Below are 22,382 nucleotides of genomic sequence, written 5' to 3'. Positions count from 1 at the left end.
TATTAATACTCAGAGTGTTCCAGGAGAAAGGTGGACACTTCAGGGCAGATGTTTGTGAGTTTAGGGTTTGGGTTTTTTTTTTTTAAAATCTGGACTAGGGTCATTCTGCAAATAATAACCCAGGCATATGGAGCTCACAGCAGGGCCATTATTTTGCAGGAAGGCTACCAGGGTCATGATGCTGAATCAAGGCTGAACAGCACACTGACACTCAGGAAACTGTATCTTTGTCTGCTGGTTGTTAGTGCAGTGAGCCACAGAAGCAAAGCATGTACAGCTCCTAGGGTTACAGGGCAGGTGGTGACACAACCTCTCAAAAGGTAGTAATACAAAATTTTGCCTGAAAGCTACAGGCATGACTGGTAAGATTTTAAATATCCATAAATCATTTTACAGGAGAACAAGTGATCGCTGGAATGATGGATGTAACTTGTAATACACTTGTTTCAAAACAGCTGACTCCACAGAGCACTTGGAGAAAATTAATACTTGCTGAAACATTTTCACAGGGCTGAATTCTGCCTTCACTTACACCCCTTCAATTGCACTGGATGTCAGTAGCAGTTTTAAGGGAGGACAGGATATGGGCTCACACAGTTCCATCAAGTTTCTGCCCAGGGCCCTAACAGTGGTGGAGTGTTCTGCTACTGAGTCTGTGGGCAATCCTACCACAACAAGCTTACTCACACACCGGCAGCAGAACCAGACCAGAGTCTGGTTCTCCTGGGCTACTTCCTACCCTAGTCTGAAATGTAAGGTCCTACAGCCCAAAGGTACTCTATCTTCTCAGGATACTCAGCCACTAGCAGTCATTACAGCTCCTCAGTGCATTCATCTGATGGCAGTTCCCACAGTTTCTCTAGGAATTGGTCTATCTCCTTCAGCCACAGGGTGCAGCTCCACTCAAGGCCTAGTTTGGGCTCCTGTTAAGAACTCAACTCCCTGGAAGAAATGAGTCTGTTCCCGATGTTTCAGCCCCAACTGAGCACTGAGGCTTTCATCTGATGGCAGTCCCCACAGTTCCTCTGGTACTATACTTCTTGTCCCACCCTGGACCTTCTGGTGAGATGGCAATGTACATTTAGTTCTGCCCACCAGGGGGAGTGTAGTGGTGCTTCATTCTCCTGCTCAGAGGGAAGCCATCTTGCCCCATAACATACCCTAAGAAAATTCAAATGTAGGTGTGGACTTTTTCAAAAGTCAACCTGTAGTCCACAGAATCCTACCACAGAAGTCTTCAACCTAAAACTGACTGAACAAAAGTCTACTGTAAATGTTGTATATGCTTGGCACAACATTTGATGCAGTGTAAGTGTGCTAAAATGTGGGCCTCTAAGATAACATACAGCATTTGACATGTAAGTAGGGATATTGACATACTTTTGACTGATCAGAAAAACAAATGACTGGTCAAAATAATAGTTACTTTTTGCACACCACTTAGATCAGTGGTGGGCAACCTGTGGCCCAATGGGTTGTGTGTGTGTCCCAGACATTTTGTTTACTGTTGCCCATGCATAGGGTTACCAGATTCTGCTAGTTTTTATCCCTGTAGGGTTTTTTCCTACCGGTATTACAAAAACGATATTCATGAAAAGCAAGGGCACATGAAGTGAGGTGAGCGCTGATCACACACAACATCATGAAATCTGTATGCTCCCTCTACATCAAAGTGCTGCTATGGTTTGATCAGCAGGCCCTGCAAATTCTAGGCATGCAAGCAGTTATCAAAACTACCCTATCCCAGGAGACCATCTTGATTATAACAATCTTGTGGTTCACTGAGATGGAGGACCACTCATGTGGTCTACTGACTAGCCTAGTTTGTTACTCACTGCTTTAAACACAGTTTGAAGACCCTCTTAGATGTCTGCACATCACAGGTTGAAAACTACTCCATTAGGTAGAATGGTTTTCAACTCCCATGCAGTTTCTAACGGAAGAGGAGGTAGGAGCCTCACTGAAGGGGAAATGGAGAACAGTTTTCTCCACATTTTTATCTTCCCTTGATTCATCAGTAATTACATAATATGTAACAAAAGTGTGTATGGAAAACCATATTGCTATTCTATAGCTGTCCATGAAAAGAACATTTCCCACAAAAGCTATAGAGATTGGGTGTGCTCTAGTACAGAAAGCTTTTCCAAACACGCCATGTCCATGATCTTATAGCAATGATACACTTGGGCTACGTCTACACTGGCCCCTTTTTCGGAAGGGACATGGTAATTTTTGAGATCGTAATAGGGAAATCCGTGGGGGATTTAAAAATCCCCCGCGGCATTTAAATAAAAATGTCCGCCGCTTTTTTCCGGCTTTTAGAAAAGCCGGAAAAGAGCGTCTACACTGGCCAGATCCTCCGGAAAAAAGCCCTTTTCCGGAGGATCTTTTATTCCTACTTCAAAGTAGGAATAAGAGATCCTCCGGAAAAGGGCTTTTTTCTGGAGGATCGGGGCCAGTGTAGATGCTCTTTTCCGGCTTTCCTAAAAGCCGGAAAAAAGCGGCGGACATTTTTATTTAAACGCCGCGGGGGATATTTAAATCCCCTGCGGAGTTCCCTATTACGACCTGTAAAATTAGCATGCCCCTTTCAGAAAAGGGGCCAATGTAGACGTAGCCCTGGACAATTGTTGCAGTGTTACAGGAAGTAGTCTCATTCACTGTGGATAGGAAATGGGCAGCTAGAACATACCTCAAAAGTCTTCTATTATAGATTTTTAAAATGGTGTTTGGTAAACATCGAAAGCATGGAGCTATTGTTCATTTTTATGAGCATGTGGCTTTGGAATAGATCAGAAAATATATGAATGGTAGCAGTGAAAATCAGATGCCACTTTGTAGAGAAACTTAGGGTGGTAGAAACAGCACCTTGATCTTGTTAAAAAGAACTCTGCATGCAGGATCTATTATCAGGGCACGGAGCTCCCCTACTGTTCTCAGTGAGGTGATGGCTGTTAAAAAAGCCATTTTTGCTGACAGGTGTAACAACAAACAGGTGACTAAAGATTCACAAGATCAGATAGTTCTAAGTTGAAACCCTAGCATCAAGTCAGGTCTCTGGTAGGCCGAAAATCTTTCTAAAACTTTAGAGAACTTGAAGATCAAATGGTTAGAGAATACAGTGCTAGCAGGAACCCAAGACTGAAACACCAAAACTGCAGCCAGCTGCAATTTTCTAGAGCTGAACTCCAAACCTGACTTGTGAAGCCCTTGTGAATGGTTTCCTACCATTAAGAAGAACTTTCTGGACTGCTTCCAAACACAGTGGCTGTGTCTACATTGGAACCCCTTTCCGGAAAAGGGATGCTAATGAGACACTTCGGAATTGCAAATGCCGTGGGGGATTTAAATATCCCCCGCGGCATTTGCATGAACATGGCTGCCACTTTTTTCCAGCTCGGGGTTTTGCCGGAGAAAAGCGCCAGTCTAGACGGGATCTTGCGGAAAATAAACCCTTTTCTGGAAGATCCCTTATTCCTACTTTCGGGAAAAGGGCTTATTTCAAGTAGGAATAAGGGATCTTCCGCAAAAGGGCTTATTTTCCGCAAGATCCCGTCTAGACTGGCGCTTTTCTCCGGCAAAACCCCGAGCTGGAAAAAAGCGGTAGCCATGTTCATGCAAATGCCGCGGGGGATATTTAAATCCCCCGCGACATTTGCAATTCCGAAGTGTCTCATTAGCATCCCTTTTCCGGAAAGGGGTGCCAATGTAGACACAGCCAGTGCATCTTTGGGTTTAGACACAGGAATCAAGATGTAAGCTTTTAACAATCACTTCTCTCATAACCCAGCACTGGTTTAAATTAAAAGTAAAACAAGTTTATTTAATAAAAAATGAGTCTCAAAAGAGATTTTATGAGAGTTCATGTACAAGAGAAAAAGAAAAAGTGGATACAAGAAAAAGTAAAATAGAGACTGAGTGTTGGGTGCAACATGCATCCATGATTCTGTGATATTACAGAAGGGTTTCCTAATGTACAACTTGCACAAGTATAAGAACTCCAGCTGATTTCCCAGGCTGGTGTAGTAGTGAATATCATTTTACTATGATCTTGTTTTCATCTTGAAAATGATCTTGAGAACTGGCAGTACTGGAGGATAGGCATAGAGAAGCCTCTCATCACAAGTAATGAAAAACACATTCAAGATGGATCCCATGGCTGAGATCCACCATTAAACAGAATAAGGAACATTTCCTGTTTAAGCATGAACATAGAAGGCACATTCAAAGGATTCTTCTCTCTACCTCCTGAAGGAACAAATATGGCACCAGCCAGTCACCTAAATAAGAGTATAACTGAATACTCTTGCATGTGTGTCCAGCTATCACTGTCATACATCTCGTGAAAAAGCTTGGGGTAGATGACAGGCCAAAGGGTAGAAATGTGAACTGAAAATGGTTTTCATCCCCTATGAACCTTAGAAATTTCTTCTGGGCAGAGTGGATTGCAGGCGGAGGGCAGAGCATACTCATCTCCTAGATTCAGCAAAGACACAACAGTTGCAAGGGAAACATCAGAACTGTAGCTTCTCGATGACTTATTAAGTTTCAACAGTCCAAAATGGACCTGAGATGCCTTCTCATTTTGGAAAAACAACGAATAGTCTAGCAGCACTTTATAGACTAACAAAACATGTAGATGGTATCATGAGCTTTTGTGGGTACAACCCACTTCCGAAGAGTTTCATCTGAAGAAGTGGGTTGTACCCACAAAAGCTCATGATATCATCTATGTGTTTTGTTAGTCTTTAAGGTGCTGCAAGACTATTCCTTGTTTTTCCAGTTAAAGACTAACTTGGCTACCCCTCTGAAGCTCTCATTTAGGGTAATGGAAAGTAGGAAGAGTAGATCCCTCAACCCCAATTCTTCTAGGTTTCCCAAAGAACGTAAAGGCTGCACTTCTTAGGTTAGTGCAGATTGACAAGATGGGCCCCTCGGAAGGGGTGTGGAAGGTAGAAACCAAAGGGTAAATTCCCAATTCCACTTCTCTCTGCACCCATGTGTTTGAGGTGATAGATTGAAACACACTTGGAAACATGATCATCTGTTCCCAAAGGGCAGTGAGTTAGATTCTCAGTGAGAATGGCATACTGCCCATACCTTTTCTCAACAGGGGAACGAAACTGACTGCTTGGAGGTGTGCAGCTGTTTGGCAGAGGCTGCCTAGGCAGATGGCGAAGCCTCCTCCTTTTCAGTTTATGCTTCTGTCTGTACTGCGTGCCTGTTTAGGCATGTAATAAAGCTGCTTCGAAAGAAACTGACAAAATAGTATTCATATATCTAGACACAAGGATTTAAGTGCTTCCTTAGAATCTTTTAATGAACGCAATGCTTCATCCATCTTTAAGGAAATAAGCCACAACCCTCAAAGATTTTCAATGGTCTATTGTACCTCAGACCTCTAGAACCACAATGACCAGTGCTTCTTACTGCTGTTGCCATGATTCTGGCAGCTGAATCTGCAATGTGGACCTTGCAATCACTGTGAAAGACTGGAAGACATCCTAAGAGTGTCCTATGACAACTTGAGAGTCCTCTGACAACTTGACCCTAATTTGGCCAATTCACTCCAACTGGAATAATCAGAATGGGCCAAAAGAGCTTGATTATTTGCTATGTGAGACTCTAGCCTCATATTTGAATACATCTTTCTACCAAAAGGGGCATTTTTTGTGCCTTTGTGAGTCACTTTCACTCTGCTTTGATGGTGTCTTTCAATTACTAGCAGCATTATCACGGAGCATTAGTGGGGAGAGCAACTTTCCTTCATGTAGCCAGGTGTAAAGTGCTTGAAGTTTGTGAGGATTTTTCTCCATAAGCTCCTCCATAGAAGACTACTTCTATACCAGGGTCTCATGTGCTGAAGAGGATGAGATATTCAGAAGAAACAGAAGAAAACCCTACTAAGAGTGCCATTGCATTATTGATGCTGAGTCCTGCTTGAAGCACAGACTCTGACACTGTATGGAAGATTTAGGATATTATGTATACCAATATTGTAAAATTGCAAGGAATCTGGATATGCCACATAAGACGTCCACAGAAAAGTCATGATTTGCCAAATATGATGATCTTATTTATATGTTTGTATAAATTTGTATGGTAAGTTATAGATATGTATAGGACATCTGTATTTCCAAATCTGTGCTATGTTTCTCGGTGACACCCCCCAGAAATATTCGCATCAGAATTAGGCCTGCTTGATGAACCATCAAAAAACATCAATTGAACAATGAACACACTGAAAGAAACAAGGACTACACCTTATGACTCAGTAAGACAGGCAGGGGCATGCCTATTGATAGAATTCTAAGGCTTCTATGCTATGCTTTGGGCAGCTTACTTGGAACAAAGGAAATAAAGCCTGAATAGCAAAAAAAAAAAAAAAAAAAAACCTATAAAAGGCAATTACCTCTTCTCCATTTAGTCTTCTTTCCTGCTTCTTAATTCTGGGGGAACTTTGCTACTAACTTAAATGACTGAAAGTCCCATTCAACCTGTGTATGTATTGCAGAGGGACTTTCAAGTCAGGAGATTCACCAATGCTGCTAAGAACCTGATAGACAGACTTTGAAGTCTTTCTGTTTTACCATTTAGTGCAACTCTCTTCTTTTCTTTCTTCATAGTAAATCTTTAGCTTTAGATGCCAAAGGATTGGCTGGCAGCATGATATTTCATGTAAGAACTGAACTCATATTGAACTGTTAACATGGCTGATCCTTTTGGATCAGAAAAACATTTTGTATATGTGATCAGAGTTTTAAAATAACTTCTCACAGTACTGGACCGAGGTACTGACTGGAAACAAGAGAACTGGAATGCAGCTGGTATCGCAAGAAATCAGAACCATGATCTATCATGGGTCTGCATTTTCAGAGATAACATCAGGGCCATTCCGAGGGTGGAGCAGGATCTGGGATAACCTCCACAGTGCCCTAGGAAGAGGGTCTGGAACATCCCCATTCTGCAGGCCCCATCCCTACTCTATCCCTTTCCCAAGCCATGTCCCTGCTTCACCCCCTCCCCCAAGCAATACGATCCAGGGGAATTATGGGAAGGCCTTGTATAGCAGCACGTGTTGCACCCCCGACTCACCACATGGGTAGCAGGAGCCAGAGCAGCCCACTTTGCCCCACTGTATTGACCTCTCCTGGCTCGATGCCCCCTGCTTCTGCATGGCATTGGGAAGCAGAGTGCCCGGGCCCCAGGGCCACCACGTGAAGCCGAGTTCAGTGGGCCAGGAAGGCGGAGTGGTGGGACAGAGCAGGCTGTGGGAGCTCCAGTTCACACTGCTCATATATTGAGGGCAGGTGAGGAGGGGGGGGGGGTTGGCCCCTGCTATCATGCCACGCCAAGCCCCCATAATCACCCATGTTCCACTCATTCATAGGACAACTGGGGAAGCTGCTGTGGGGTCCCCAAAAGTGCTGGGCCTAGAACAGCCGACCTGATTTATCCTATGGACACGACAGTTCTGGATAACAATAGGGAGGCTTCCTAGTAATCCGTGCTGTGTACTGCTATTGAGTGACTGCTATTGGTTTTAGAGCCAGCATCAAGATTACAGGAAGCAATACCAGATCTGATGTTATTGCCACTGCAGCAGGACATAGAATGGAAATCAACAGGTGATGGACCTGAGAAAATAGTTTAGATAGACTATATAGGCTAAAAGGTGTTAAAATAATCCATTGTTAACCCAGTTTAACAGTGTTAAAAAATCTTTGGCCATGACAAATACACCATTAAAAGTGCTTTTAACCATTTAATTAAAGATAAAGAACAGAAGAAAATAAACAGCTAATACTTTCCATTTCATATTTGCTCCATTTTCCTTTAGATGGAAAATTCCCCTTGTTTGAGAGTTTCTTCCACAGTATTAAAGATAACTGTCATCCCAGATGGGGTTTGAGATTCAGCTGGAACCATCAGGGGTGGCAAGGTCATTTGGGTCCCACAGTTTCTGAGCCGTTCTGGTCAGGACACCTCTCAGGAACACAATGATAAAGGTCTAGAGTTCCAGAAAGTAGTGGGGGTGGAGGTAAGGATGGCAGCAATGATTGTGAATTTTATTCCAGTAGCTTCTGTCTGTTCTTTTAAACTTTCTCCACAAAATCTCTCTTTTTAAGGACCCTAAAAGGGAGTGATGGATGGAACAGCCCCTCCACCAGTTAGGCCTAATATTCAACACACCAATTTTAGCTCATTAACATCCAGTTCCACATTTACTGTTTTTAATTAGCATAATTTCAACATAATCCTTGATTTATATTAACTTGGCCTTTTTGTTTAGACTAATTCAGGTTTTCTTTCTTCCTTTCATACCCTTTTCCCATTAACATTTGTTGTTAGAGGTTATTGTAACCCATTATGATTTTTTTTACAATTGAACTCACAATTCAGGCAAATGTGGGGTTTTCATTGTCTCAACAGGCCTAGCAAGGCACTGTCAAGACCAAACAACTGGTCAAGTTCAGCAAATCCTTTATACTGGCATAAGACTCTGGGAGTAGTACCAAAATGCCTTTCTCTGAGCAAAGGCAATAGCTCCTGCATATGCTTCAAAGAAGCAGCTATCCTCACTAATCCCAGTATGGGAACTGGAGACATTACCTCTAGATTGGTCGAGCCATTATGATGCCACACCAGGCAGTGGTGGCCTAAAAGTAGCATTTTACCTTTATGCCAAATTGGCTGGCATCTTCTGCAGCTGTGGAATTCTGCACTGAAGACTTTAATGAAGCCATTCTCTTCTTTGGCTCTCTGGAGGGTGAGTGCGCTCTGGTGAGGGGGATATACTCCTCTGTCTGCAGGCAAGGCCGGGAGAGCACTCCTACATAGCAAGGGACTCCCTATAATCAACTGAGGTGATACTGATGCCAGGCCAACAGTGGCCTCCACAAGATTATATTGGAGACAGTGCTCTCCTGTTTTGTGGTTCTTGTCTCGAAGCGCCTGAAAAATCAGACACCTATACATGATCTAACCCTCACTTAAGCTTTTCAGGCAGTCATAGTCACTCATAAGCACTATCTCTACAAAAACTATATCTGTCCTACTCCATCCTCTATTTCTTTTCAGAGGATGTGCAAAACCATGGGTTACTTCAAGGTGGCTTTGTACTTTTTCTTACCATGGCTATTTCACCATCCTGAATTAAACTTAATTTTTACATGTAATGCATTTTGCTGTATTAATCTTTTTATTATTATTCACAATGATCTAGGAAAGTGAACAGGTAACTGGTTAACTAATTACACAGTAAGCATCATCCTTACTGGGTGATACTTACTGGAAATCAGTTAATCAATGCCCGGGAGCAATCCCCCGCCTGTGGCCTGCCATGGGCAAAGGGCTGCTCCAGGCCATGGCTCACTGCAGCGTGGGCCAGGGCTGGAAGAGTCAGGAGCCCTGCAGGGCTGGCAGCCCCACAGCCAGAACCTAACAGCCCTGTGGGCTGGGATCCCCATCAACAGATTCCCACTTAATCAATTAAACCTAGCAGTTAACCAGTTAACTGATTAAATGGGATTTTACATTTCTACAATGGTCTAAGTTATTATGTAAAACATTATTGGAAAGATTATTTTCTCACACCTTTTATGGGTATTGTTTTTCCCCAAGCATAGTTTAGACTTACGTCTGACATTCTTCCTCTGGTAGGACTGATTCATCATTAGTCAGTGATTACATTTATAAAACATGCCTCAGTAAAGAAAGCAGTTTACAAAATTAATATACATAATCACTAACCTTGAGAAAAGAGGTAAACAAAGAATATTTCCCTGTAAATCTCCCAACATTTTAATAGAATCTCGATTATTTGCTGTATCAATCACTGCCTCTAGTCTCAAGCTAGTTTATTTTACACACCTAAGATCTGCTTTATTTCTCTTAAACTGAAGACAAAATTCTCATTGACTTTAGAGGGGGGTAAAAGAAGATGAGAAACATTTGGGGCCTCATCACCAAATTATAAATTAAGTTCTTTTTCCCGAGGACTGTTTCTTTTGACCACACCGCATTATACAACAAGTAACACATTTTAATGAAAAAGTCTCAGTTTACTTTGCTTGATATGGTACCTAGTCCTTTCTGGAGTTCTAATATTACAAACTGGACTTAAAACATTTGGATTGCAGCCGGGGCAGATGACTGTTTTGCGGGACCCCGGGCAGCATAACTCCGCGGGGCCCCCCCTTTGCCACGGCGCATGCGCCGTGACGCCATGCACATGTGTGGTGGCGCCACGGCGCTTGCGCGGGGCTTTTTTAAGCGTGTGGCGTTCACCCTGCCCTATATCCGCCCCTGATTGCAGCTGATTTTAAGTATCTCCGCTACAGTCCAACTTTCTTTAAGCATAACTGTGCTAAAATAATATACCTGCAGATACAATTTTTCTCATAAGACCCAGACTCACAACATTTCCCCCTTCAAGACTGAATGTTAACTGCTTGAAAAACCTAGCCCATCTGATCAAAAGGCTTGACAGTTTTAATGCTGCTATTAAACTTTGTTTTTTCCCTTGTTTGAAACTACACTGATCAATCAATTGCCACGAACTAGAAATCATTGTATTAACATAGAAATCGTTGAAATAAAGTATTAGATACCTACAGTACCACACAGATCTTTCCTTAAAAGCAGGTAAGAGCCACATCCAATCTTTCCTATGTCACAATACACACAGGAGTATTCACTCAAAATTTTGAGCATTCATCCTCTGCATAGGTCAGAATCAATGCAAGAAGCATGAACTGCAGGTGGGAAAGAAACACATAGAAAAGACATGTCCCCAGGCCTTAACAGGGAAGTCAGTATGCCTGTCTGGTCATCCAAGTCCACTCCATAAGGAGAAGTCAGTACTGGCAGCATGGTTAATTGTGGTATTGATTGATCTTCCTAGGAAGTGACTTTTCTCACCATTCCCTTATCAACACACTTCCTCTTTATGGTTCCAATTCAGCAAAGCATTTCAGCATGTGATTCAACCTGCAACTGTTCAGCAGAGCTTAAAGTTGAGCTTAAAGTTGAGCACACACTCATGTGCCCTTGGTAGGCTAACCATGGCTATACAAACTGCATATGGAACTTAGAGGGAGGAGCACAGGTTGCTGGAGAGAAGGGGTTGGAGGAAGCAGCACAAAGAAAATTTGTGTTTCCATGGCTTGAATTCTAGCTGCAGTCGTATCATGTCTGTAAATAGTTCTCTTTGGTAAGTGGTTTACTGAACAGGGATGGACTGCTGAATCTGAGACGACAATCTTCCAATGTCCTTCCATGCCACATAGATGAACATTAGGGTTGTAAAAAAAATAATTAAAAAAAAAGTTAAAAAATAATAACCGTGTAACTGATTAAAATTCCATCAGTTACACTGTAAAACACTCACCGCCCCATGAGCCCAGGGGAGTTTTACTGTTAACAAGAACTGGTAAGATGATGCTTATCAGTTAACTGGTTAAACTCTTACATTCCTAGTGAGTATAGAGTCTTATGTCATGCCTTTTCCTTGGATAGATGTGTATTTGCTTATACAGCTTTCTGTTACAAGTAGCTCTGACACATTCCTCAAACATCGCAGACTAAAATTAGTAGAACATTTGCTAATTGACAAGAACAGGACTGACAGACAACTTCACATGCATGCACAAGCACCAAATCCCATCAAAACAACAAATTGGATAAATTCTGGAGATAGATTGAATAATACCAGGTAGGGATCTAGTCCAATGTTCCAAATCTGTTGTTATAACATTCACATGAAAGATTCAGTATATATTCAACATAAGGAAACCCAAAGTCAAAGCAATGGACCTGTCAATAGTCTATGCCAGCGGTTCTCAAACTTCATTGCACTGTGATTCCCTTCTGACAACAAAAATTACTACATAACCTCAGGACGGGGGTCTAAGATTGAGTCTGCCTGAACACTACCACTTGGTGTAAGGGGGTCAAAGCTGAAGCCCAAGGATTCTGCCCTGGGTCGGTGGGTTTGGGGGCGTGTAAATTTAGCACTGTGTCATGAGTCTTGGGCTTCAAAATTTACTAGGCACAGGGCCAACACCAGTCTTGGCAACCTCATTAAAATGGGGTTGCAACACACTTTGGAGTGCCAATTCAGTTTGAGAACCTTGGTCTATGCATTTCTTATGTTCTTATCAAAGGCCTCAATTTAATAATTCTTTGCTGTTTTCTTTTTATCCACTTTTTAATCAGATTATTTCACTTTTTCAGTCAGATTACTTTTCCCACTAACAGAATATAGCAATAATCTGATATTTTATTCAGCCTCTTTGTTCATTCTTTGAATATAAATAATGTTTAAACTGTTTACCTTTCTTGCTTCTCTTATCATCTTCCTAATAGTTTCCTTTATTGTGTAAGGCTGTACTCGTGGAGGATGAAAAAGTAGATCAATATTTGTACCCCCAGAAATTCCAGGCATCAGATAGGGCCAGCCCAAGTCAAGGTTTGGAGCTTCTACATCAGATTCAATAGGCCAATAAGTTCCAGAGGAAGAGGTATCATCAACAGCATTGTCGGAGGAATAAACTGTGTTTTGAGGAAGTTTCTGAACAGTATTCAAAATATAATTAACTTCTTCTTCTGCTAGAAATTCTGAGCATCTCTCTTTGGAAAGAAATTCTTGGTAGGCTTCTAAACCTCCTTCAATTAAAGCATCAATAGCTACACGATACCATTCCTTGTAATGAGGTTCAATGTAGTTGTCTGATCTGCATTCATCATGTAAAGATGAAAGCATAGATGAGGTTTCCATTTTCACCAGTTTTCAGTGACAAACCTTTTAAATTTCCATTCATGCAGGGATGAGATGTATCTGAGAGGAAATTGAAAGAAAATGGTTACTGATTTTGGCAATTTTAACAATAATAACCTTCATTAATTAAGCTTCACAAACCCAAGCCAAGTGGATGTTGTCCTCCTCTTTTGCAGTTGATGAAACTGAGGTGCCTGTGAGGTAAGTTATTTGCTGAGGTTCATATGTGACAGGGCTAGCAATACATTCCAGATATCCTCATCCCTAGTCTTGCAGTACAACCAGAATGTTCTGCATGTAGAGAATGAATCTGTAAATTTCCCCAATTGTTTCAATACTCTATATTTGTTGAACCATTGTTAGAACAGTGTTAAAACTCCTGCCCTCTCTCCTACTTTTTTATGCTCCAGTCTCTCTTATTCCTCTTTTACACACATCTTCTTGGGCGTCTCTGAAACCACAGCCTCTGATGTCCTTATCTTCAGCTACCTTTGTATTCCCCATGCTGATTTAATCCTCTTACTTTATGAAACCAAAGTCAACCAACTTCACTGTCATGAGTTATGAGAAGGTCTATTCCAGAAAAGAGTTTTCTCCTCTCTCATTTTGATCAGACTATGATTCAGCCATCTGATTTCTAGTTCTACCCTGCTTACCCCTTGGAGCGGCTGCTTTTATCTTAGGGTATGTCTAGACTACATCCCCCTGCCAACAGAGGCATGTAAAATAGGCTACCCGACATAGTCAATGGAGCGGGGATTTAAATATCTCCGGCTTCATTAAAATAAAAATGCCCACCGCACTGTGCCAGCTCAGCTGATCGTCGGCACAGCGCATGAGTCAAGACGCAGATCCGTCAACAAGGCTTCTTTTGTCGACTGATCCACGTCTTGACTCACGCGTTGTGCTGACGATCAGCTGAGCTGGCACAGCGTGGTGGCCATTTTTATTTTAATGAAGCCGGGGATATTTAAAGCCCCGCTCCATTGACTATGTCTAGTAGCCTATTTTACATACCTCTGTCGGCAGAGCATGTAGTCAAGACATATCCTTACTGTTTATATTAAAAAAAGCCTAATAAATTGGGATATTTCATCTGTTCTTTTTTCAATTAAACTGTAAGTGGATTTGCTGCTGCCATCAAGGAAGACTCAAAGGGTACGTCTACACTGAATGACTATTTCGGGATACCAGAGGAATCCCGATATAGCTACCCCACGTCTACACAAGCCACCCACTATTTCAAAATATTTTTCAAAATAATGGGCATGTTATTTCACCATCCCGGTAAGCCTTGTTGCATGAGGAATAAGGAATGGCTCAAAATAGCATGTTATTTTGAAATTTGGTGCTATTTTGGTGCTATATAGTGCTATTTTGAATTAGATTTGAAATAAATTACACAATTTGTGAAGTGCAAATTGCATATCTTATTTCAAGTTCAGGGTGCTGTATATTCGCAACCAAAGTGAATAAGTACACAAAGAATAGAGAGCCAAGTTTTCCTCTCATTTACAGACATACAACTGCACTGAATGTCTACAATGCACTTACAACCTTTGGCCTATGGAGGTAAGCAATAGCTTGGAAACCCACAAAAACAGCAAGTGCTCAGATAGAACAGAAAGCAGAAACATGGCATAACCTTCCTAATCCCAATGGGAACCACACAATATGACTCAGAGAAAGATAACCTAAGGATAGGAGGAATTCAGAGAACAGTTCTTGAGTATGAAGTAACTTAGGACAAAGACAAATACCTAACGTTTTCCTAGATAATTAATATGAAACCCCCAGTTGGAAGCCCATTTTGCAGTAATATATTATTTATATAAATGATAAACATAGATTATGCTGAATTTAGTTACTGAGCATATAATATTATATGAAGATCTTCCTAATGTTTTTGCAAAAAGTATGATATGCATTTACTTAAGCAATCTATGCAGGAACAAGCCTAAGTAATAGGAAAATGCAATTGAAAATGGCTTACAAATACCACTTGAATGAAGCCTAATAAAATTAAATTAAAAGCTTCCTATTGCAAATTGTACTAATTTGATTGTAAAATAAAATTTGGTGTTCAGATATTTTATTTCACTTCTGGATAGTAATCCAAGTAATATTTGCATCCGCAGATTGGCTAGTTTTACAATTGAATTCGTTTTAAGAGAGCAGCTAGATAAATGAGGATGAAATAGGGGTGAAAATTAAACCAAGACTGCTGATGAGGAGATTTTTAATAAGCTTCAGATTTATCAATGGAAAAGGCCAATCCAAGTCTGGCTTCAGCCAGACACATGAAGGATTTAATCTAAAACCTGTCTGTGAGGCAGCATGAGCAGAGATCACCAAAAATATTATACTCTCAAGCTTGGGGGAAAAGGTTGGTTTTTGCTGCTACTGTAGTGGTGGATTTCAGTTATTAGTAAAGAAGACTTAGTTCATGTCTACCAAGAATTATGATGTGTTAGAGTGGGGGCACAGCAAAATAAGATCAAATCTAATATGGTCAATTTCTTACCACCTGATTTTGCAAAGTCAAAAGTCCATATCCTTGCTGTGGGAAAGAACTGAATATAGTCCAAAGCAGCACATCCCAATTAGGGAGCCTACTGTTGACTCAGAGAGCTTTGCATTCTGGTCTATGCTCACGGTGATCACTGTGACCAAAACACTGCAGCATGGTTAGGGGAGCTCATGCTGCCAACGTCCCATAAAGCAGTCATCTAGTCCCTCCTTCCTTGTGTGAGAAAAAGGGGAGTGAGTCAGTGTGCTTGCACCTTTGGGTGCACTGGTCACCCGCACAGATGCCATAGCAGTGCAAGCATAGAGCCCGGTTTGCAGTAAGCCTTTGTGATGGTGATGTGTGCCATGGTGCACCTAATGGTGCATTACTTGGCTTTCCCTTGCCCTAAGGCACCAAAATACCCACCTGAAACCTACCATGACTGTGGAGCAGTGTTCCCTCTAAGGTGCGTGCCTGCACAGCTGCACACAAAAAATTCTAACCCTGCCCACCTTCTTCCCAGAACCACACAGCAGCACTCACCTTCCTGCTGCATCTGGAAGGCGAGTAGCATGGCTACGCCCAGGGCCTGGGCTGTGTGACTGGTGGTGCAGAGACAGGGCTGCATTAGGGGGTGGTTGCTTTGGTAGCCAAAGCTGCATTGGGGGACAACTGCTTCTGCTGCGGGTCAAAGCTAAGGCTGAATGGTGGGCATGGCAGGCAGCTGCCGCCACCAGGGACCAAGGGGTTATGTCACCAAGGATTGGAGCAGTAGGTTGGTGGATGGATGGTTGCCACCGAGGGTCATTAACATTAATTCTCCTGGCTCAAAAATTGTAAACCGCCACATTATCTTTTATTTGACACACTTAATTTTAAAATAATGACCATGTGATGATCATATAAAGAATAAGAAAAGGAATCCTAAAGCTCTTTCCTGGGGAAAGTGTTAGGGAGCCAGTTATGTTTTTCTGATCATCTGGGTCGAACTGTATCATTGCAGCACAGATTAGAACAGCTAGTACCACATAATTATCAATGCAAACTGCAAACCCATGTGCAATCCACTCCTCTTGTCTATTCTCTCATTCCTCGAATACGGCTCTTACACCAAGGCCATACACGGGTATGACAAAAAAGACAGTTACAAAATCTAAAAGCATCCCCATAGAAATGGACTTCTCAGGTGACCAAAAACCAGCTACTTTCTGGGCTCCACTTTGTAAAAAAGATGGCAACTTGTAAAAAAAAGAATCTGACCCTATGAATTAATATCAAGTTTACCCAGATGTTGATGCGGGATCTGAGACAACAGAATTTCTGCCCTGGAATTGAGATGTCAACCTCTTCTCTGTAGAGTGTCCTTGTGTAGAGAAACCATTTAATCCTGCCCCAAAAGTAGGCAGCATATTCTCCAAGGCAACTTCTGTGGATGGAGTTCCTATGCAGTCCACAGGAACTCCATCCACAGAAGTTGCCTTGGAGAATTTAAGATTTGCTTTGATTTAAGATGCCTCTGCCAATAGAAACCTTTAACAAGGACAAACAGTGATGATAACAAAAGAAGTGGAGCTGGAGCACTGAGTTACAATTTGCCTGTCTCATCAAGAATGAATCTGGTTTCTTGTTTTGAAGTGATACAAGAAAGCCCTATAATTTAGAAATGGGACAATGGAAGTTCCAGACTCAGATATGGATAATCAAGCACGTGAAACACTTTGTAAAAGCTTAAAATGTGGGATGTGAGAAGTCAGTTAAAAAAACCTCAACACAAAATTCATTTAGAGAAGAATTTTTATTAAACCCCCCAAAATACAAGTACAAAACTGCTTTCAATTATTAACAAAATAGCTTTGTAACATGTCAGTAAAGCTGAAACAAAGGGAAAATAGAACATGTCCTTTTTTTAAAAAAAGAAAAGATGATTTTTAGGGAGGAAAGGGAAGCATTCTAGAATGTACAGAGTGGAATTATAGCAACACCTTAGCTGGAACTTGGGAAACAACAAATTATATAAGAGATTACAGATTTTTAAAAAATATATCCATCTAGGAATTGGAGAGAACAAAAATGAACTTCATTTTGATACTTTAACACCCTTTTCTTTAGTTCTGTAGTTTAAAAACCATTTTATTTTGTTTTGTCAAATTCCAAGATGTTAGCCTTTAATGTGGATTAATCCCTGTAGTTTTAGAGACAATGGTTTTGCTGGTCTACACATGTAATTTGAAGTCTGAATCACCCCTATATCATAACATCTCTGAAGAAATTGCATCCTGTTAGACCCATTGTAATGAATAACTTTTTTGAAACCAGTTTATTAAGAATTGGGATTATCTTGATTGTATCAGGATACCAAAAATACAATTATATCTATATCAGTGGCCTGTCACTTTCTTGAGATGTCAAGTTTTCTTGAAGATAATGTTTATGTTCTATTAAAGGAGTGAGAGACTCACAATTTTGATTTACCTTTTCAAGGGCTTGCCTCTTCAGAAGCTGGTGCTGTTTTGATAGAACTCCTCTAATGATTCTATTCAAAACCTTTCAGATCCAACAGATATTTTGCATACTTCCCCAAACAGCAAACTGACTTCCAAATCATTACAAACTCAAGAAAAACAACATGATTTCAGGAGTTTGTTCTTTTACAGTTAAGTTCTCAAAAGCAATATTCAACAATACAGTATTCAATATTTTATCGTCTGACACAAAAAATATGGTTTAACGGGCATTTATACATAAGGCTGATCAGGGAATAAAAATAGTCTAGAATGCAAGTTTTGAACACTGAATGTTTGTTATGCATTTGTCAGTGATCTGATGATAGAAACATATTTGTTTATAAAATACATGACAATTTGTGAACAAAAAAATTGAGAATGGTGAAATTTGTTTGCATATCATTCAGAACACAAAAAGGAAATATAACTGAATGCCACGTGAAAGACTGAACAAGCTCTTAAAATGAACGCAATTTTAGGATATATCTGGTACAGTCAGCAATTTAAAGGGTGCAGTCCACAAGGATGTATACGGAACAATCAGCAAATGTCAAATAGATAAATAAAAAAGCAGAGGAAATCTGTCAGTTTTTGATCTTACACCATTCTCCCGCCTCCACCTTCCGCCACTGTCCTACATCTACTTTATGAAAAATTGTAACAGAATTTAAGGAGGCACAAAAATTCCCATTTGTCACCAAATCAAGGTAATAAATATTATAATGGAATATTAGAAGGTTTTGTGGAGCCTCGTGCTGACCATTTCTTTCTTGTCAGGTTTTGAGAGGCTCAGTCCTTCAGCTAAATCACAAAGTTGGTGCTGGACTAGGAGACGTCCTTGGAGGAGGGGATCGACTCCAGCATCGTGAACAGCTCCTGGCTCTCAGGGATCACCAGCTTGCTAGTCTCATGGAACGAGGTGTACCAGTAGTTCGTAATAGGAAGCCTAATCCGAACTACCTAGTTCGTGCCGCGTGTAGCCGCGGGCACGGAGTCCAAACTAGTGGACATTTAAAAATGGCAGCGCCCGGCAATATGCAAATGAAGCCCGGGAAATTCAAATCCTGGGCTTCATTTGCAACTCCGGTTGCCTACATTAACCACCCTACTTCGAAATAGGGTGGTAGTGTAGACATACCCTTACTGACATGGCTAAGAATTTGCAGAATCAAGCCCACAGTCTCAGGTTTCAGTAATCTGCCTAAGCCTACCTTACTTTGTATATGTCAAATGCAACTTGATTAATCAGGTTGTGTGTACATGCTTCTAAAATTGGCTGTGAGAAAACTGTCAATCACTTTCTGAGGTGTACCCTCAATTGTCAATTCCAGTGCTTTCCCTATGTTTAACTGAGTGCACATGACAGCCACTCTATTAGCCATCTTATATGTGTAGCTACAGGGATTGGATAATTAATGTTGGTCAAACAAGACTTTCCTATAAAGAGCTGAAATGTGCTTCACTGAATAAAGAGAAGATTTGCATTTCAGAGCATGTTCTCCAGCTGAGCCAGGTGATACAGTATGTAAACTGCCTGCATCCTGCATGGACTTGTTCATTTTTGCTTACGCTAACAACATCTCCTCGCCCTCTCCAATGGAGGGAAGCAGAAGTGGGTGTCTTTGTGGAAATGGACTTGCAACATCTTCACCTCCACAAAGATGAATGATGGATGACATAGAATATTCAAAATAAATAAGGAGTCCTGTTCCATATTCAGGAGCCTACACATTGGACATAACTCTAGGTAATGACCTACCTCTGGTATAGATCAATGAGATAATACACAAACATCATGCATCTCTAACCTCCATCATATATGACAATACACTTTTAAACTAATTATTCCTATTATCAAAATTATTTACAATACACAAGAGCCTCACTCGGCCCATTCTTAAAAGAATAGGGCTACGTCTAGACTGGCATGATTTTCCAGAAATGCTTTTAACAGAAAAGTTTTCCGTTAAAAGCATTTTCGGAACAGAGTGTCTAGTTTGGCATGGACGCTTTTCTGCACAAGCACTTTTTGCAGAAAAGCGTCCGTGCCAATCTAGACGTGCTTTTCCACAAAAAAGCCCAAATCGCCATTTTCGCGATCGGGGCTTTTTTGCAGAAAACAAATCTGGGCTGTCTACACTGGCCCTTTTGCACAAAAGTTTTGCGCAAAAGGACTTTTGCCCGAACGGGAGCAGCATAGTATTTCTGCAAGAACACTGACAATCTTACATGAGATCGTCAGTGCTTTTGTGTAAATTCAAGCAGCCAGTGTAGACAGCTGGCAAGTTTTTCCAGAAAAGTGGCTGATTTTCTGGAAAAACTGGCCAGTCTAGACACAGCCTAGACGTTTTATCACATTGCATTCCCTGTGGATGTAGTACCTTTCCTACTGGAGGATCCAATGTGCTCTATTACAGTCAGAGGAAAAGCAGAATTTAGAGAGAGAAGAGTTTAACAGCATGTCTTTTGGGACAAAAAATTACATTTTGTTGACACAAATATGAGAACTACCAAATGTGAATTGATCTTTAGAAGACTAAACTTGTGGTAGGTATGGACAGAGTTGGAAAAGTTTCTATAAAATAAATAGGAGAAAGACCCAATCACAAGCAATTGTGTGTGTGCTCGTTATGTTCAAAGAATAAGCCACTATTTACGTCAAATGGGAAGCAAAGAAATAGTAAAAGCTAGTCTGAGTTCTATTTGCATCCTAGCCTCCAAGAAGTTTCCCCCACAGTAAGCCTGTGGGGGAGGCAAATACTCAGGTCAGTAGAGTAGATGTGACCATGCAGCCCTTAAGAACATTGCCTTCAGTGGCCTGAGTCAGCTGCAGGCACATTTCCTGCTGAGTGAACTCCCTGGAAGTGGATTTGATGAGCTTCCTTGAGAGGACCAAAACTAGTGTAGGGTTAGAAGTAGTGTGCCAGGCCAGTAGGCTCCACATCACATTGCTCACATAGTAAACCAGCTCTTAGCCAGTGGGGTGAGGTCACAGGCTCAGACCAGGCCAGCATCAGGTGGTAGCTTTGGCCCTCAAAACCAAGTTTAGACCTCAGGAGGCCTGGCCTCTGTTTAGCAGAGACAAAGCCCGGCAGCTCCTAAGCACATTTATCCCAACCAGTCTGCAGCCCAGAGCGAAAGAGGAACTTTTCCAGTGGAAAAAGCTCGCAGCTCCTCAGCCTCTGCCATAGCTCTGCCCACAACCCCCAGACCTCCTCCGCCTGCCCTCACTGCCCCGCCCCAGAGTTCCCCCTTCACGCCCCCCCCCCCCCCCCCCGCGATCCGCGATCCGCGATCCCCGCGCTGCTCCTTCTCTCAGCCCCGCCCCGCCCCAGCTTCTTGGCCGCTGCACGCCAGGGGGGGTCTCTCTTCAGCGTGAAGGGTTCGCGCCGCTGTCCCGCTCCTTTGCTCCCCAGCGCCCGCCGCCACACCCACGCCGCTTTCACTGCCGAGCGGCGTCGGGGGCCGCCGGGCGAGGCTAGCCGAGCCGGGCCGGGCCATGAACCAGGGTCCCGCCTCCCCTCAGCGCCGGAGCTCGACTCCCCGGGGCCGGGCGGCGAGCGGAGAGCCGGGGCAGGGAGCGCGCTCTGCTGCCCCCAGCCAGTGCTAAGGGCGAGGAAAGACCCCACTTACGGTGCCGATCCCACGCGAGTGGAAATAGCCCCAACCGCTCCGGGGGGATTTTTATCCCGGCCCGCCGAGCCGGAGTCCCGTCGGAGCGCGGCGAAGTGCAGCCGGCAGCAGGTACTTCCCGGCGCTCGCAGGAGCGCGCTGGGTGGGGAGCCAAGTTAGGACATGCCGGTAGAGTCACACCAAACCCTTCGCAGCCTCAGCAGGTGTGGGAGCCGCCAAGCCCAGCCCTGCCCTGCCCAGGGCAAAAGTACTAGGCTGGGCGCCTGGCACCGGTGTAACGATGAAAGCTGAAACCCTCCTTTTTTTGCACCTAGTTGCGGTTTCTGCCATTCACACACGAAATTCTGGGCTACTGCTCAGGCCTTGCTACCTGGTCCAGGGTTGCTAATTCTGAGGGACAGGGTTCTGTGGCCCAAAACACTCCCACTTGGCTAATGGCCACAGCTGCTCTTTGTGTTTTGCCTTTTGGGTCTAACATTAGGCGGGATGGGGTCTTGTGGTCCAGGGGTTGCAAATTACCAGGGATAGGATGCCATGGTCAAAAACACTCACCATTCACTCCTTGTACTGCATCTTCCCCCACCCCCTACAGTTTGAGGCCAGGCTCCCCCATGCACTAATCTGCCGGTGGAGCGGAAGGAAGGTTGGGCTTGGAGCAGAGAGGCAGCGAGGAGCCTCCAGCTGCTGGTGGCAGGCGGAGTTGGAGCACGTGAGCTGAGGGATGACCAGGGGAGCAGAATGGGATTACATTGGCACCTCCCTAGCATGGTGCCCAGGGGCAACTGACCCCTCCAGCCCCCTTGCTACGCCACTGCTCCCCCCCCCCCCCAGCAGATCTATCATCTTATGCATGTGCAAGAGCTGTGAGAGCCATCCCATGCATCTGCAGTTAGTGCCTGTGGTGCCTGCTTCTGGGTGGTCTCTCAATGCTGCCACATTCACCTCCAAAGAAGGG

At 42.8% G+C, this 22,382-nt stretch overlaps 1 protein-coding gene across 1 annotated transcript in view; it reads right to left on the bottom strand.

Moving 5' to 3' along the window:
* SACK1B (scaffolding CK1 anchoring protein B) overlaps positions 1-21,637 on the bottom strand; it is a 60,519-nt gene extending 38,882 nt beyond the window's left edge. The window contains exons 1-2 of the mRNA XM_075923631.2: positions 21,428-21,637; positions 12,338-12,841 (exon numbers count right to left, since the gene is read on the bottom strand). Of these exons, the coding sequence (XP_075779746.1) occupies positions 12,338-12,781 (444 nt within the window). The 5' untranslated portion in view covers positions 12,782-12,841; positions 21,428-21,637. The remainder of the gene's footprint in view (positions 1-12,337; positions 12,842-21,427) is intronic.
* Between the last annotated feature and the right edge of the window lie 745 nt (positions 21,638-22,382).

Source organism: Pelodiscus sinensis, chromosome 3 (assembly GCF_052426305.1).
Source record: "Pelodiscus sinensis isolate ZL-2025 chromosome 3, ASM5242630v1, whole genome shotgun sequence".
NCBI lineage: Eukaryota > Metazoa > Chordata > Testudines > Trionychidae > Pelodiscus > Pelodiscus sinensis.
The sequence above is the reverse complement of the archived record's forward strand: the minus strand, read 5'-3'. Positions and strand labels throughout refer to the sequence as shown.